The sequence below is a fragment of the Vipera berus genome, assembly GCF_964194415.1.
Source record: "Vipera berus genome assembly, chromosome: 2".
Lineage (NCBI taxonomy): Eukaryota > Metazoa > Chordata > Lepidosauria > Squamata > Viperidae > Vipera > Vipera berus.
In genome coordinates, this window is record NC_138203.1 from 111,141,290 (window position 1) to 111,159,304 (window position 18,015).

The 18,015-nt window shown below is 42.2% G+C and overlaps 1 protein-coding gene across 1 annotated transcript in view; it reads left to right on the plus strand.

Moving 5' to 3' along the window:
• The first annotated feature begins 17,936 nt into the window (after positions 1-17,936).
• The window catches only part of MFAP5 (microfibril associated protein 5), a 99,244-nt gene continuing 99,165 nt past the window's right edge, over positions 17,937-18,015 (plus strand). Inside the window, exon 1 of the mRNA XM_081317607.1 lies at positions 17,937-17,980. Coding sequence (XP_081173733.1) covers positions 17,971-17,980 — 10 coding nt within the window. The 5' untranslated portion in view covers positions 17,937-17,970. The remainder of the gene's footprint in view (positions 17,981-18,015) is intronic.

Consider the following 18,015-nt stretch of genomic DNA (forward strand, 5'->3'; position numbering starts at 1 on the left):
TCCAAACAACATCAGTGATGCCCTCGACGTGATGTCCCACTGCCTGAAAGCGGTCCGGGAATGGATGGGGAGGAACAGGCTTCAACTGAACCCGGACAAGACTGAATGGCTGTACGTACCGGCAAGCCAGGATACTCAGAACATCCCATCCCTTAACATCGGGGACAAGTTACTACCCCCTGTTGATAGGGCCCGCAACCTGGGTGTCCTCCTTGACTCGCAGCTCTCCCTGGAAGATCACATAGGAGCTGTGACCAAGGGGGCCTTCTCCCGGGTTCGACTAGTTCGCCAATTACGGCCTTATCTGGACCTGGATGCCTTACGTACAGTCACCCATGCTCTTGTGACCTCTCGCCTAGACTATTGTAACACTCTCTACATGGGGCTGCCCTTGAGATCCACTCGGAAGCTTCAACTGGTGCAAAGTGCAGCGGCACGGACACTCTTGGGAGCCTCCCGATACTCCCATATCACACCTCTCCTCCGTGCGCTGCACTGGCTTCCGGTTGCCTTCCGTGTGAAGTTCAAGGTGCTAACAATGACATACAAAGCCCTACATGGCATGGGTCCGGACTACCTACGGGAGCACCTTCTGCCAATGTCAGCACCCCACCGTCCTGTGCGCTCCCACAGAGAGGGCCTCCTCAGGGTGCCACCGCTCAAGGAATGTCGGCTGGTGGCCCCCAGGGGGAGGGCATTCTCAGTGGGTGCGCCAGCCCTCTGGAACAGCTTACCAACCGAAATCCGGATGGCCCCTGACCTCCGCACCTTCCGACGCGAATTAAAAACTTACCTGTTCCACCAGTCCGGCCTGGCCTGATAGCTCTAATTGGGGTCCCAGCTTGTATTTTACTATTGTTTTTTTCACTATTGTTCATTCTGTATGCCCACCTTATTCTGTACACCGCCCCGAGTCCCTCGGGAGAAGGGCGGTTTATAAAAACAAATAAATAAATAAATAAATAAATAAACTTATGTTTTCTTGTCTTAACTCCTCTACTGGTTTAAGTTGCCAATCATTCCCTTGCAATCTAAGTAGTTCCTTATAAGAAACCATATCCATACTCACTCCCATAGATACGCCCTCTATCGCGTGTCCAGGAATTCCCCAAATCGGTATTTTATAATTTAACTTATAATAATACTTTTTCCAGACACGCAATAAAGCACTTCTAAGAATATGAGATTTAAAAGCCCTGTCTACCTTCTTATCATAAAGCAAGTATGCATGCCATCCATATACCAAATCCCATCCCTCAAGATGCAGTATTCTCTTGTTAGTTAGATTAAGCCAATCACTAACCCAGGTCAAGGCAACCGCATCATAGTACAATTTCAAGTTCGGCGCCTTGAGTCCCCCTCTTTCCCTGGCATCTTGTAAAATCTTGAATTTAACTCTTGGTTTTTTCCCCGCCCAGATAAATTTGTTAATACCCTTCTGCCATTGATCAAGGTTGGCATCCTTTTTCAATATAGGTATCATCTGAAACAGAAAAAGAAACTTTGGTAGAACATTCATTTTAACAACTGCAATTCTTCCCAGTAATGATAATTGTAATTTTTTCCAATTATTTAAGTCCTTTTGTACCTTCAACCATAGTGTTTCATAATTATTCTTATACAATTTTACATTTGAGGCTGAAATATATACTCCTAGATATTTAACCTTCTTCACTATTTCAAAACCTGTTAATTCAGATAATATATCCCTTTCACTCATAGATAAATTCTTGGATAATATCTTAGTCTTATTACTATTCACCTTAAACCCAGAAACCTTACCATACTGAGTTATAATTTCCATCAAGTCTATAACCGACTGCAACGGTTGGGATATTGTCAAAACCAAGTCATCAGCAAAAGCTCTCAATCTATAATCATTCTGTTTTATTTTAATTCCCCTTATCAAAGAGGACTCTCGAATTTTAATTAGTAAAATCTCTAATGTTAAAACAAACAATAATGGTGATAGGGGGCAACCCTGTCTTGTACCTTTTTCAATTTTAAAAATCTCTGTTAATCCCCCATTAACTATAATTTGTGCAGTTTGTTGTTGATATATAGCTTTAATAGCATGTAGAAAACCTTCTCCAAAATTCATCTCCTCAACGACTCTTAATAAAAATTGCCAATTCAATTGGTCAAAGGCTTTCTCTGCATCCAAAAATATCAATGCTGCGGAGACTTGGTTGTTCTTATCCAAATATTCAAGCAAGTTAACAATTTGTCTTACATTATATTTCATATACCTCCCAGATATAAATCCCGATTGATCATTATGAATCATTTGTTTCAAAACGTGCATTAATCTATTAGCCAATACTTTAGCAAAAATCTTATAATCTGTATTTAAAAGCGATATAGGTCTATAATTTTTAGGTTGAGTAAGATCTTGATCCTCCTTTGGGATCAACGATACAAAAGCTGTCCTCCATGATGGAGGAACTGCGCCTCCAGTCTGAATCTCATTAAACAAGATCTTTAAGGGTTCAATCATTTCAGGCAGCAACTTTTTATAATAAATTGCTGTTAATCCATCTGTTACCGGAGCTTTGCCCAATTTCAACTGTTTAATAGCTAAAGAAATTTCTTCTGATGTAATTGGGCAATTCATCTCAAGTTGTTGTTCTTGTGAAAGTCTTGGAAAATGAGCTCCCTGTAAATACTTGTCTACATCTAAAGCTTGTATATTCTCTTTAGAATATAATTTCGAGTAAAAATCTAGAAAACTCCTCTTAATCAAATTTTGTTGGTAGACTTCTTTTCCTTTATATTCTATTTTGTCTATAGTACGTAATTTCTGTTTCTTCCTTAATTGATAAGCCAACCATCTACCAGGCTTATTGGCGTTACAAAAAGTATTGTGTTTGGCATAACGCAAATTAGTTGCTACTTGATCAGCCAATAGCATATTAAATTGTTCTTTCAATAAATGTATTGATCTTTAAATTATTATCCAATGGATTCAAAATGAACTTTTTCTCCTTAATTTTAATCTCTTCCTCAATATCTAAACGTTTTTGCACTTGCTTACGCCTATAAGCATTATTCATATAAATCAAAAACTTTATGCATATTCATGACAAAAAATTCTTTCATATGTTCTCTACATTTCTGTTCTGTACCAGCCTGCTACCGGCCCTGCAGAAAAGGCAACCCCTTTACAAACGGCAAGACGCTGGAAAAACGTCTGCCAAATTTATTACTAACAAAAACAAACAAGACACGAACCAAGATACAGGAGCTTTGAAACACTATCTGAGCGGTTGCTTTCAGCAAACCAGCCCTCCCCCACACATTCCCTTTATAAAGAGTTCAGGGCGTGGCCTCTCTCTGCCTCCTTCCGAGAAGCCCCACAGCCTTCCTCTGTTTACTCCTACTTGACTGCCTCCTGCGTCGGGCGTCCTTGAACAGGGCCAGCTGTGGGTCATCTTCATCCACACTGTCAGGCTCACACAGCTGGGTCTCCATGGTGACCAAGTGGGAGGGCCCTGCCTGAGGGCTATCATCAGCAAGATCTTCAACACCCCCCTCCTCCTCTGAGTCGTCCGACCCAACTGCCGAACCCACAGGCTGACCCTGAATCACAACAATTTCTGCAAGAACAAGTCATTTGTAAATAAATTCTCATTCAGCCTCCAGGATCTCCTACTAGTATCTTCAGCAAAGAACTCCAACCAAACAGGACTATGGTCAGACATTGTCCTAGGAAAAATCTTAACCTTCTTAACCGAAGTGGAAAGATCAGTAGTAGTCAAAATGAAGTCAATCCTGGAAAAAGATTTATGTCTATCCGAAAAAAAGTAAAATCTCTGTCTCTCATATTCCTTTCCCGCCATACATCTCTTAATTCCAGATCTTCCTTCAAATCAAAAAAAGCTTTAGGCAATTTTGAATTAAAAAAGTTTTTAGAAGATCCCTTCTTATCTTCAGATGGCACCAAAACCCCATTCCAGTCCCCCATCATAATAACAGATTTGTAATCCAGTTCAATTAGTCTCTGATGTAAAAAATTAAATTTTTTTTGCTGTTGTTGATTTGGAGCATATAATCCAATAAGAAGAACTTTCTTTCCTTGTAATGTTAATTCAATACTAACATATCTCGCTTGTTTATCCGATTCAATCAATCTTGCTGAAAAGTCTTTTCTTAAGTAAATAACCACTCCAGCCTTCTTGTCCGGAGCAGAAGATGCAAAATGTGTTCCCAATCGGGAATTAATCAAATATTTTTGATCTTTTAATGCAATATGTGTCTCTTGTAAGCAAACAATGTCATTTTTATGTTGTTTCAGATAAAAAATACTTTCTTTCTTTTCTGTGGTGAATTTAACCCATTAACATTCCATGTCAGGAACTTCACCATCTCTGGTGACCATGAGCCTTTGGAACATGGCCTGAAGATCAGCTGTTGCTCTCTTAGGACGTGCTCCTCCCACAGGCTCTGAAACGGCCGCATCTTGCGTAGCTGGACCAGTTACAGACTTTTGTTTTTGCTCTTTTTCCATACGCTTATGTGCAGCTCTTGTCATCCTCTGTTCTTTTAGATCTTCCTTTAATGCCAAACTCTGCTCCACGGCCTCCGGCTTCTGCGTCTCCTCAAGGGGCAGTAACATTGCCCCTTCACTCAATTGTTTATCATCTTGTCTAGCTTCTGTTCTTTTAATTCGGGGAGATGGTGGTAAACCTGCTTTCAGGACCTTAGTGTAGAAATCTTTTGCTTTTAAGATTGTATCCAATCTGTATCTGGTCCCTGCATAATTTACCACAATTCCAATAGGTATTTCCCATCTGAACTGGATTTGTCGACACGAGGCTGGTTCCAGGCAGTTATATCTGCATCTTTGAGTTAGGGTAGTTTTCCCGCCGTCTTGAAGGAGGCGGTGGTGAGACCTCTCCTCAAGAAGCCTGCCTTGGACCCAGCTGTGTTAAACAACTTTCATCCTGTCTCCAACCTTCGCTTTCTTGCGAAGGTTGTTGAGAGTGTGGTGGCGCATCAGCTCCCTCTGGTTCTGGATGAAGCGGATTATCCAGACCCGTACCAATCGGGTTTCAGGCCCGGGTACAGCACGGAGACGGCATTGGTCGCTCTGGTGAATGATCTCTGGAGGGCCCGGGACAGGGGATATTCCTCTGTCCTAGTCCTATTAGACCTCTCAGTGGCTTTCGATACCATTGACCATGGTATCCTGCTGCGGCATCTCAGGGGATTGGGAGTGGGAGGCACGGTTCTTCAGTGGTTCTCCTCCTATCTCCTGGGACATTCGCAGTCAGTGTTGGCAGGAGGGCAGAGGTCGACCTCGAGGCCTCTCGCTTGTGGAGTTCCTCAGGGGTCGGTCCTCTCGCCTCTCCTGTTCAACATCTATATGAAACCGCTGGGTGAGATCATTCGTGGTTTTGGAGTTGGGTATCATCAGTATGAAAGGGACGCGGTGGCTCAGTGGGTTAGGACGCTGAGCTTGTCGACCAGAAGGTCGGCAGTTTGGCGGGTCGAATCCCGAGTGCCGCGTAACAGAGCGAGCGCCTGTTACTCGTCCCAGCTTCTGCCAACCTAGCAGTTCGAAAGCACGTAAAAATGCAAGTAGAAAAATAGGGACCACTACGGTGGGAAGGTAACAGCGTTCCGTGCGCCTTTGGCGTCTAGTCATGCCGGCCACATGACCACGGAGACGTCCTCGGACAAGCGCTGGCTCTTCGGCTTTGAAACGGAGATGAGCACCGGCCCCTAGAGTCGGAAACGACTAGCACGCATGTGCGGGGGAACCTTTACCTTTACCTTTATCATCAGTATGCTGATGATACCCAGCTTTTTATTTTGACCCCAAACCACCCCAGTGATGCCCTCGATGTGATGTCCTGTTGCCTGGAGGCGGTTCAGATCTGGATGGGGAAGAACAGGCTTTGACTCAACCCTGACAAGACGGAGTGGCTGTACGTGCCAGCATCTCAAGAAACTCAGATCATTCCATCTCTCACCATGGGAGGTGAGTTATTACCTCCCATAGATAGAGCTCGCAACTTGGGAGTTCTTCTAGATTCACAGCTCTCTTTAGAAGATCACATAGTAGCTGTGACTAGGGGGGGCCTTTGCCCAGGTTCTCCTGGTGCACCAGTTGCGGCCCTATCTAGACCGTGATGCCTTACGTACGGTCACTCATGCGCTCGTGACCTCTCGTTTAGACTACTGCAACGCTCTCTACATGGGGCTGCCCTTGAGAACCACTCGGAGGCTCCAACTGGTACAGAATGCAGCCGCGAGAGTTGTGTTGGGAGTCTCCTGATACTCCCATGTTACACCTCTGCTCCGTGAGCTGCATTGGCTGCCAGTTGTCTTCCGGGTGAGATTCAAGGTGATGGTAATGGTTTTTAAAGCCCTACATGGCATGGGTCCGAAGTACCTTAGGGATCACCTGCTGCCGGCATCAACTTCCCTCCGCCCAGTGCGCTCCCACAGAGAGGGCCTCCTCAGGGTGCCACCAGTCAGAGAATGTCGCCTGGTGGCCCCCAGGGGGAGGTCCTTCTCTGTGGGCATGCCGGAATTGTGGAACCGTTTGCTGGTTGAGCTCCGGACGGTGCCCGACCTTCGCTCCTTCCAACGCGATCTGAAGACCTACTTGTTCGAACAAGCCGGCCTGGCCTGATGGGTGATGGGTTTAGATTTTAATATTGTTTTAATGTATTTTAATTTATTGTTCTTAGCTTCTGGGCACCTGTTTAATCTTTTTTAATGTTTGTATTCTTGTATTTTTATATGTTTGCCCTGTTCACCGCCCTGAGTCCTTCGGGAGAAGGGCGGTATACAAATAAAATTATTATTATTATTATTATTAGTAGTAGTAGTAATGGCAACAATATTGTATGTACCTTCCTGTAGTAGGGCAGTGATGGCGAACATTTTAGAGACCGAGTGCCCAAACTGCAACCCAAAACCCACTTATTTATCACAAAGTGCCAGGGCTGCATCAGCATTGTGGTGCCCTTGGGAGGGTGGGATGGGTGACCCATTAGTTGGGCATGGCTGCAGTGGTCATGGCAGACTGTGTGGGTGTTGCCAGGGAGCGTGGCCACCTTAATCTTGCTTGTGGGGGATGCCTGTGGGGGATGTGTAAGGTTGGGGGAGATCCAGGGGGTCTCTGGTGGGTGGGGCGATGGGCAGGAGGGCAGGAGGCTCATCCTGTGGGGTGAGGGTGCCATTGCCATGGGGGCAAGGTGAGGCAGGGGCTGGGGCAGCTGCTGCCTGACATCATCGCCCCTCCCCCACAGAGGTCAGTGAGCGCATGGGGGCTGGCAGTGTCTGTCAGCAGCCACAGCCTGCCAGCCCCTCGACCGGCACACTCTGGGGCTTCATAGCCTGCTGCCAATACAGGCCAGCCCTCCAGCAGCAGGCGGAGTAGGGGAAGGGGCAGGCACATGATGCAGACTGCTGGATGTGCCTACTCTGTCCCACCTGTTTTTACTTGCAGTTGGAGAACAGGTCGCTGCTGGTCATCTCCTTGGCCCCCTCGCAGGTCTTGCCCTTGGCCTGCTTGTGGAGCCTGTTCCCCCTCAAGCACCCAATGCACCTTGGCCCTGCCTTGGGCTGCTGCCACCAGCCGCTCATGCAACCCACCTAGCATGAAGGAGGCAAAATAACCAGCTAGCAAGCTCAAGTAGAAGTGATAGAGCCCAGCTAGCCAAAGGCCACCCCCAGCGGGGAAAGCCAGATCCCCATCATGCCATGGCCCCCCGGTCCCAGCTAGGATTGCATGCCTCCCCATCTCTGCTGGGCCTGGGCAGCCATGATGCTGATGGGGATCCAGCTTTCCCCACTTGGGGTGGCCTTTTGCCTGCTGGCCCTGGGCATGCTCTACCACCTCTATGCGGGGCTTCCTAGCTGACTACTTCAACTCCTTCATGCTGGGCAGGCCTGCAGCTCTGAGCAGCGGCCTAATGGACCTGCATGAGTGGCTGCCGCTGCAGTAGGTACCGAGGTGCATGAGGAGAATGTGCTCCACCCACGAGCCAAGGGCAAGGCACTTGAGGGGGCTTAGAAGATGACCAGTGGTGACCAAAGTTCCCCCCCCCCGTAAGAGAGGGAAGGGAGATTCTATCCCACCCTCTAAAAATAATGGCGACTGACTATCCAGGGGAGCTTAAAACATTGCAAGATTAACCTGATTCTGACTGGATCTTTATCTTTCTAAGATTTGTGGACTAAAATCTTCTTATTGAAGATTTGGGTTTTTACTATAAAAAGAAGTAAAATTGGACAAAGGATTATAAAAATTTTGGACTTTAAAAAAAACCCTAAATGGTATGGGTGACATCTTGTGGCTAAACCTGATATTACAATTTGTTATTGCCTAAAAAAGAGACTTGCCTTGAAGCCCAGACTATAGATAAGACTGCAACCTTGACAGATATCAACTGTGAGAAGCCCAGCTGTGTTCTATACTCAGTGATAAAATTATTGTCATTCTCTGGTTGTAAAGCTTTTAACTTAACACTCTACTAAGAGAACATGGATGAAGATCAGGAACAGATTCTCTTTATGTTGAAAGCAATTTATGAAACTATTCTTACAGCTACTGATGAAATAAGAAGCAACAGAAAAGAACAAGATGTCAGCCTAGATATACAAACCCAAACTTTGATTACAACTAAATTATCTGCACAGAATGTAATAGAAGAAGTGGAACAATTAAATACTATGATAGAAGATTCAATTGACCAACAAACACAGTTAATGGAAAACCCAGAAAAGAGACTGACAACATGGAAAATGGAAAAGACTCTGTATATAAACCAGAAAAAAACCTGAGGATCAAGAAGAAGAACAGACTGAAGGGAAGATAAACATTTCAGGACAACTATGTTGAGATGGAAAAATAGAGAGACAGTTTGTTAGTCCTTCCAAAAAAATGATGACCAGATGCCCTTTTCTACTTCAAACAATATATATAATAATACAGGGAGATCTATTTGATGACATAAAAGCACTGACTTGGAAGGTGAGTTGGCAAAGAAAGAAAGCTAGAATAAGGCTGAAGAAAATTGGGGTTTTGTCTTTTAAGTGAGAATTAAAATAGAACATACTCAAATAGACAAGATGTGTATTTTGAATACTAGATTTTGTTATGAACTGAGATAAAGAAAAATTTGGTCATTTAAAACTTGGAAATATAAATATTAAAAGTTAAATTTGAATATTGATTTGCTTATAAAGGTTGAATGTAAAAGTAATTAAGATATATATAAGTTAAAAATCTATTGATAAATGTAAACAAGCATGTTTTTTATTTAGCTACTATAATAAAAATTACTAGCTTAAATATGAGATAGTAGACACCAAGAGAAAAAGAGAGGAAGTATTTAATGTTGAAATAAGAGAAATTTTGGTTACTAAATTTAAGACATTTGGAAATTAATAGAAAATAAGAATGTTATACTGTATTATTAATTAGTTGATATAAGATGGTGAAGGAAACTGTGGTTATTTAAAACTTGGAAATTATAAATATTAAATGTTAAATTTAATTAGTAATGGGAAACTAAAAATTGGGAAAAACTGATTAGGACATTAATAGTCTATAAAGATTAAATGTTAAAATAACTAGAATATGTACAAACTAAAATTATTGATAAATGTAAGAAATTAATTGACATAATAAGAATTATAGTAGTTTAAACATGAGACAGTAAACAGTAAGGGGAAAAGAGAGGAAATATTTAATGAGACTTGTACTAAATGTATTTGTATGTAATTGAATTATCAGTTAACTCAGCCACCATGTTGCTTTTTAAATATTTAAATGTAAAAATAGAAAATCAATAAAACTTTTTTTTAAAGAACCTATTACTTCAATCAAATGAAGTTGAAGGTCTTTCTTTCCTAGGGACCTAGTTAAGGCAAGCCTGACAGTACCTATGTGAACAATTCAGGCAGGATGGGTATCCTCAAGCATTTATTACAAGATGCCTGCACAACGTGCAAAGGAGAGAAAGGAAGAAAGAAAGTAGAAGACCAGCTATATGGCACACCCTGCCATACCTCAAAAACATTTTGGAAGCAGTAGAATGCAGCTTCCAAGATCTGCAAGTAGGTATTGTGCACTGCCTAGGAGCTACCATATAAAGACAAATCATGCATTGCAAAGATCACTTTTTTTAAAAAAAATCCCATTTATATCCTGGCCTTCTCCGAAGACTCAGGGCGGCTTACAATTTAAAGCACAAATCAATGTGCTTAGCAATAGCCTTCATTCTATGTATATGCCTGCTTATTAGGGCTTTCGCTCCCCCCCCAAGCGGCATTATTACAAAGTCAGCTTATTGCCCCCAACAATCTGGGTCCTCATTTTACCTACCTCGGAAGGATGGAAGGCTGAGTCAACCTTGAGCCTGGTGGGATGCGAACCTGCACTAATTGCAGGCAGCTGGTGTTACTTAAGGAGGCATTAGCCCACTGCTCCACCAAGGCACTTGGAGGTGAGAGATACTTCTAATGTAATTTACTAGTATTATTGCCCCTGTAATTATGTGGCATAGATGAGGAGGAAGCTAACCCACTAGATTGCAAGGATACAAACAAGCATTCTGATGAGCATATCCAAACTCATTGATAGCCTCACATGGCAATGAACAAGGACAATTTCAATTTCACAGCTACTAAAACTGTTGGCCATGCAGGCACAAAGATAGCCAGGGAAATTATTGAAGCCTGGGAAATGGGACCCAGATTGTTGGGGGCAATTAAGCTGACTTTGTAATAATGCCGCTTGGGGTGTGTGTGAAAGCCCTAATAAGCAGGTATATACATAGAATGAAAGCTACTGCTAAGTTTGTAAGCCGCCCTGAGTCTTCGGAGAAGGGCAGGATATAAATGGAATTAAAATAAAAAAATAAAAATAAAATAGCTGATTTACCACCAACTTATCAGTTACTTAGGAGCTCAGGGATTGGCAGCACAAGGAAATGACAGCTATTTGCCAGCTGTCAACACATCAGTCAGTCAATAGGAAGGCACCACATAAATACAATGCAAAGAATAGCCCAGAGCATGTATTCCAGTAGAGAGAAGTTCTCTGAGGATGGGTTCCAGCATGAGTCTGAAAGTTCAGAAGAGTAAACCTCTGGTCCTGGTGACTGACCCAGATCGGATCTTATACTGTTTCTGTTTTGTTCTATCATTGATGTATTATTTTTTAGGTTTTTTAAAATAGATTATAAATAAACAAACCAGCAAGCTTGATGTATAGATCAGCCTACAAAGAGGGCAATTTGAAAAAGTATTTGTTTCAACAGGCATATTCTGGAAGTTCAATCATTGCTTCCATGCCCCCACTCTTTTGGTTACTGGATTATATATTTTATGTTGGAAGCATTTCAGGAAAAATGGCTTAACGCCGCCTAGAATATAGTAAATGGACAGACGGGTGGGTGGGAAGGCAAGCAGAGAAGCAATTGGAATGGAACCTAAAGTAAGCCCAGGAATGAAGCCAGGAGGAAAAGCAAGCAGAGAAGCATTTGCTGGTTCTGGGAGCATAGCCCAGCACAAATGCTCTTTTTGGTTGTTTTTCAGGAAGCAGTAGAAGGAGAAACAGCTCAGCTGGAGACACACATGGAAAACTGTAAAACCTTTGGCTCAAACCCAAGGAAAAAGTGAGGTGAATTGCTTTTTCTTCCCCTTTTCTCATCCCCAGACCACCCTCTACTGGGTTGTGTTTAGCTGCTAGAGAAATAAAGGAAGCCCAGAAATGCCCCTCTTCTCTCCCCACCCCCCAGCTACACATTCCATTCTTTCCCTGCTCTCTAGGGCCTGGTCCTGCCCGCCCTAAAGAAGCAGCCAAAGGGAGGATGCTTGGTTTCAGAGGCATTTGGCTTTTCTGATCTTAACTGATGTCATTACACAATCTCCCAGCTGACTGCCAGAGCCTCCATCTGTATCCAGAGCTATACTTCAACCACAGATCTTTATTCCCGGTTCGCCTTTCTTATTTGTTCTGTTTTTCTATGTATGCAAAACAAGCCCAAGGATAGAGATTCAGTCATGTGAAAAAAGAATGAAAATTGAGTTTCATTTCTAGTCTAAATGAATCCCTCATTTTTTGTGTTTGCTTAAAGTTTTTGTAGCTTCACATACACTTGATTACAGATGCCTTCATTTTTCATAAATCTCTTAGTGAAAGTCTCTCCCTTTGGGCAAAGGGAAATATCATAGGATAACAGCCTTGAGCGACAAATCATTCCCCTTTTTTGTGCCTTGATGCAAAAAGGGAGAAACAATGTTGTCAGATGGACTCAAGGATGAACATGAGCTGAGCAAACAGCTAACAATCTAAAACTTGTGACTATAAAAGTAGACTAAGGGACATGTCTGGTAAGTTGTTGTCTCATCAGAAGGTGACACAGAGCTGGCAAGAGGAATGGGGTGAGTAGATCCTGGATTTAAGGTTAAACGTTTTAGGGCTGGAGTAGCTCAATTGTAACAACATTATTAAATCACTGGAATTTACAAGCAGAATAGAGAAAATCTGATAGTCTTATAATACTTGAATAATCTGTTTATTAAACCATACATAAAATTGTTCTCTACAGCTTAAAGTGAGTTTTTTATCTCCTCAAAAATAAATCTCATTTTGTTGGGAATGGAATTAAAACAAAATTAAAATAGATTGGTAAGAAAAGAGTTTATTCTGCAGAAAATAGAAAAAAGCAGTTTGCAAAGTGCGGTGGATCTCTGAGAGAAGCTTCAATAGGAAGTTCTAAACCAGAGACCACACTCAAACATTCAAACTCATAGCATTTTTATTTATTTATTTATTTATTACATTTATATCCCGCCCTTCTCCGGAGACTCAGGGCGGCTTACAAGCTTAGCAGTATATATTATATATATTATATATATATTATATACTATATATTATATACACTTCTATTGTGACACCCCCGTCCCCTCCCCTTCGGTCCCGTTTGAAAGGACTTCAGAGGGCACAATCTTGTCTGAGACACCTAGCCAGAATACATCATCCCTCCCCCTGGTTACATTGTTTTAAACATCCCCTGGCCACCCTTTTGTCTTGTTAGATCCATTGTGGGAAAAGGGGAGATAACATTGGCCAGGGTGTGGATACAGAGGCAATAAATGAAGCAAATGGTTATATTGTAGCAAATAGAGGAATTGAAAGTAATAACCCTGCAGGCACATCCTCCCTCCCCCTCAGGAGTATGGCAGAACCCAGGGAAAGGTGAGATTTGTTTTTAGGTAGAAATGAAATAGGAATGGGTTCTGACAACCATTTTATTTTTAAACTTCTGTGTTGCTCACAATTTTAAGTTCATTTTATTCTTCCTCTTGTTCTCTATCAATGAAGCTCAGGACTTCAAAGAGTGATGATCTCCTTGAAAATAAACATATCATGGACACTGTCTGGTTTTCTTCTTTGGAACTTAAGTTGGAACTTGTACATGAATGACTGCCATGTTTAAGAGTTGTCCATGAAATTTAGTTGATATTAGTTGGTCACTGATTGCATTGTAATTTTTCTATACCCTTCCTAACTACTGTATAAAAGCAACAGAATTTCTTCTTTGTTTTTTATGCCCTGAGTAATAAATGATGTGACTGAAAGTGACTGATGTCAATCCATCTCTATTCGCTGATGCCTAGAATATTAATTTTTGTTGTTTCATTTCATTTTTTCACTGTACTGAGCTTTCCTGTGTTCATACTTCTTACAGTCAATGTTCCTACTATGATTTTATTTTTGCAGCTTTGGATTTTATTTTCTGTGTGGCAACTAGATGTCCAGAAGGCTTTAATCTAGGATCTGAGAACAAGAGGAAGCCCAGAGAATTCGACATCCGCCATTCCGAATAATGGCCATAACACCTGGGGCAAGTTGAGAACTATCTCCGGGTGAACCAAATTGCCAAGGACGGCCTAAAAGCGGTGACCTTGCTTTGCATAAGCAGGCCTGCCACATTCAACTTGGCCGAAAGCCTATTTGCACTGATGCCAATCGAAACCGTCTCATACAGAGACCTCACACAAAAGCTGAACGGGCATTTCAAGCCCCGAATGTCCAAGCTGGCCTGGTGGTTCCGGTTTGACCAGAAGGTACAACTGCCGGGTGAATCTGCGTCGGAGTTCATCGCGGCCTTGCCCAGGTAGGGGTAGAGCCCTCCGGGGCCGCCAGAACTTAAAGTTTTGGCGGCTAAAGGATTGAGCCCCCCCCCGAAGCCTGGGCATGCTCCGGACTGCGAGGCGCCTCTGCTCCGGGTTTTTTGGAGCAGAACAGGGTGTTCGCAACCATCCCTGCTAGCAAGGAAGAACTTTTGAGAACGAGGACGCAGGCAGAGCGATGCAGGAGATTTTGGTGAAGATGGTGTTTTGATCTTTAACTCAATGGACTTTGCTGAGCTCGTAAGTGGAAGTGCATAGTTAACAATAGTGGGTGAAAATGGCGGCTATATCTTCTAAAGTTCCTGCTCTGGTGCAGCAGTCTTCGTTGAAAACTTTATTGTCCCCTGCACCCGTATCTGCATCAGCTCTTACAGTAAAAGATTTGCAGAATCTGCTGCAAGAGACTATGGAAAAGCAAATGCAACAATTTGCTGAGATAATGGATAAAAGGTTGGAGGAGAAGTTAACAGAAAAACTAGCTAAGGTTATGGATGAAAAGATTACAGAGAAATTAACAGAACTGAGAGCAGACATTTTATCTGCATTGCAAGGCATGACTATATGTATTGAGAATTTGGATGAAAGAGTGGAAGATCTTACTCAAAATGATATTAGACTGGAAGCAAAAATGACAGAAACTGAAAATGTGGTAGAGAAAATTGATTATGATTTGATCTCGACACAGTATTATCAGATGGAGTTTGCTTTAAGAATTAGAGGCCTAAAAGAAAATCCTAAGGAAAATTTGAAGAAAATGGTTTCTGAGCCTTTGGAAGGGGTGCTGAGAGGACCAGCAGATGAAATAATAGAAGATATAGATAAAAAAATTGTGTTAATTCTTGGATTGCAAGACAAAGGAAATTACCCAGAGATGTGGCGGTTTATTTTACAAAGAGAATGATTAGAAATGAAGTTATCCAGGCCTCCTACAATATTGATTTTGTAATTGCTGAGCAAAAAGTTCTGATTTTAAAAGAGATCCCTTCAAGAATTTTAAGAAAAAGGAAGGAATTTGCTTTGTTGACACAAGAATTGAGACGATGTGATATCAAGTTTAGATGGCAGATACCAGTGGGTATGGTGGTGACCTATGAAGGTACGAGGCATTGTTTTACTACGGTGATTCAGGCACGCGATTTCTACAGTAATGTTTTAAAAGCACCCCCCATACCATTTTTGGAATCTACAAAGAAAAAAGGTGAGAGAGAGTCTCAACGATACAGAGAGAATCTACAAGATGCTGAAGGAATAATACAGACAGATGAGAAAGTTACAGGAGCGGATCAAATTTCAGTACCACTGGAGGAGGCCAGAAATTGGAAGAGGCGTGCTGCTTCTAGACGAATGAACCAAGCCTGAAGATTTAGTTGCATAACTGCAGGAGATAATAATGTAATAAGGATTATGGGAATTGAAATTGTTAGAAGGGCTAAATATTTGGGGATATACTTTTCACCCTTATAAAATAACTATGTAATATTTTATGTTGCTTTAGTTTTAAGATGATTATGAAAATTTAATTGGGAAGATTTGTAGTAGTGCTTACTGATATTTTGTAGGTTATGATTTGCTATTTGTTGGTACGTATATTTATGGTGTGGTAAGAAGGTGGACATTGTGTGCTAGGTATATACTTTGTGATATGCTCTGGTGCAACTTTGGGAAAAATTATAGATGAAAGTTAACTTGTAATATTTTTATGGGTAATAATGAAACAGGTAATAGAAAATATAAGAATGATGTGATTATATAAAAAAATTTAAGTTTGGAAAGAAATGTATGGTATTTTAAGTTGTATAATATATTAGGAGAAGGAAAGGTTGTATAAACTTGGTTTTAGTATGGAAATTTAAAGCCTAGTTGGAAAGAAGAATAGTTTTTAATAATTGATATAAAATTGTCTTATCTGTGATTGTTCTTATTGGGTATTATTTATATTACTGTGGTGGATATATCACATCACACCATGCACAGTCACGGGGAAGAGTCCTGTAGAGCTCCGTTGGGGCAGACACCTCATCACCAAACTGGACAGGCTTCACCCTGACAGAGTGGCTTCTGAGGCTGTGCAACCCAAAACCCCAAGAGAACTACACCAGGGTGACTTGGTTTGGGCCAGGAACTACGGTCTGGGACACTTGTGGATTTCAGGGGTGGTGGTTGACAAAACTGGGCTCTTATCTTACGTAGTAGGGGTGGAGGGGGGGTCGTCAGGTCAGACGGCACATAGACCAAGTAAGGAAAAGAGTTCCAGAACGGTCAACAAGCGACCACGGGGAAAATTACCCCTCATTCAGTTTCCAAGCTGGCACACAAGCTAGTTCACATTCCCCCTACCAGCACTACCAACAAACAACCATGCCCAAGCCTGAGGAGGACCAGGAGAACCCCGATCAACCAGGACAGCAACCCTCCCAGGACCGCAGGGCTAACCCTGCCACAGGGTCTGACTATGGGGTGGGTACACCAGAAATGGTCAGCCAGAGCTTACCTGCTGACTCTCCAGTTCAGGAGAACTTGGATGTCCAGGATATGCTGAGTAAGGTGCCAGACCACAAGGGGGAAGAAACCCTAAGACGTTCATCTCGGCCCCATAGGCCACCCGCGTACCTCACTGACTATGTGCGCAAATAAGGGAAGCTGGGTGGCTAGGTCCATTGGGAAGTTGGTTGTCATGATTGTAAGTTCATTGTATATGTATATTGTTTCATCCTTAAGGGGGAAGGGGTGTTATGTATTAGGCTTTATTGGAACACCTAAAGCTTTGTATGAGAGTCACCACCAGGAGGCGTTGAACTGTAACTGTTTTGGCGGGAAGCATTTCCGGTGGGAAACAGAGGTTCAATCCGATTGGTTGGTTGAGTACCTGGCCAGGTATTGGCCAGGTACATAAGAGTGCAGGTAACCCCTATTCCCCAGTACAGTCACTTCCACCTAATAAAGAGCTGTTATGTTGTACTCATTGTCTCAGCGTCCTTCCTGCTTTCCAGAACCCACTACACAACATACATTATGACTAGATTTAAAGGAGGTACTCTCCCTATTGCTGTTTTTCCCAGGTCTTTTAAAGCTATTGATTCAATGCTATGTCTTGCATATAGTATGATTTAATTTTATTTGAAAATTATATTATCTTGGAAAGTGCCCAGAGCCCAGAACTGGCAGCATATACATTTTCTAAAAGAACAACAAGCAAATAATCTGAATACCAAAATAGAATTGAGTAGAGCTAGAAGGGACCTTGGAGGTCTTTTAATCCAGCCCCCTGATCCCAAAATTTGTTGGTGCCTAAAATGGAAATTCCCAGTAGTCTGTGGCAATAAAACATTAATTATGATTGAAATTATTAACATTTTATTTGTCTGTTTGATCCATTGCCTGGGCATGGCTACTTCTCCTGTCTTAAGACCAGCTATGGTTTATTTGTATATTTTTTTTAGGAAAGGGTTATGATATATAGGAGAGAATTTTCCTGGCAAAACAAATGCTTCTTCACTGTCCCAAGAGCAGGGTGAACTAGGACAGGCATGTAGGACTCCATTCCTATCCATTTTTCATACAGTGGGAATAGGAGGAGCTGAGGTCTTTGCAGTTACAATAAATTTTGGAATGAGATCATGGTAGGAAAGATCCCCCCCTTCTCCTCATTCCATTGGAATGGTGATATTGAAGCTTTCTAACTTTTCTTAATTAAATTTTGAAAACGAGCCAAATAAGACTATTTGGGAGTGGCTAGGCACTCTGGCCAAAATAGGGGATTAGTTGAAGGGGGAAAAAATACGTCTGCAGTGAAAAGAAGCAGAGTTCATGGACAGCAGTGAGTAGAGAGGGTTGTGTCCCAAAAACAGAGGG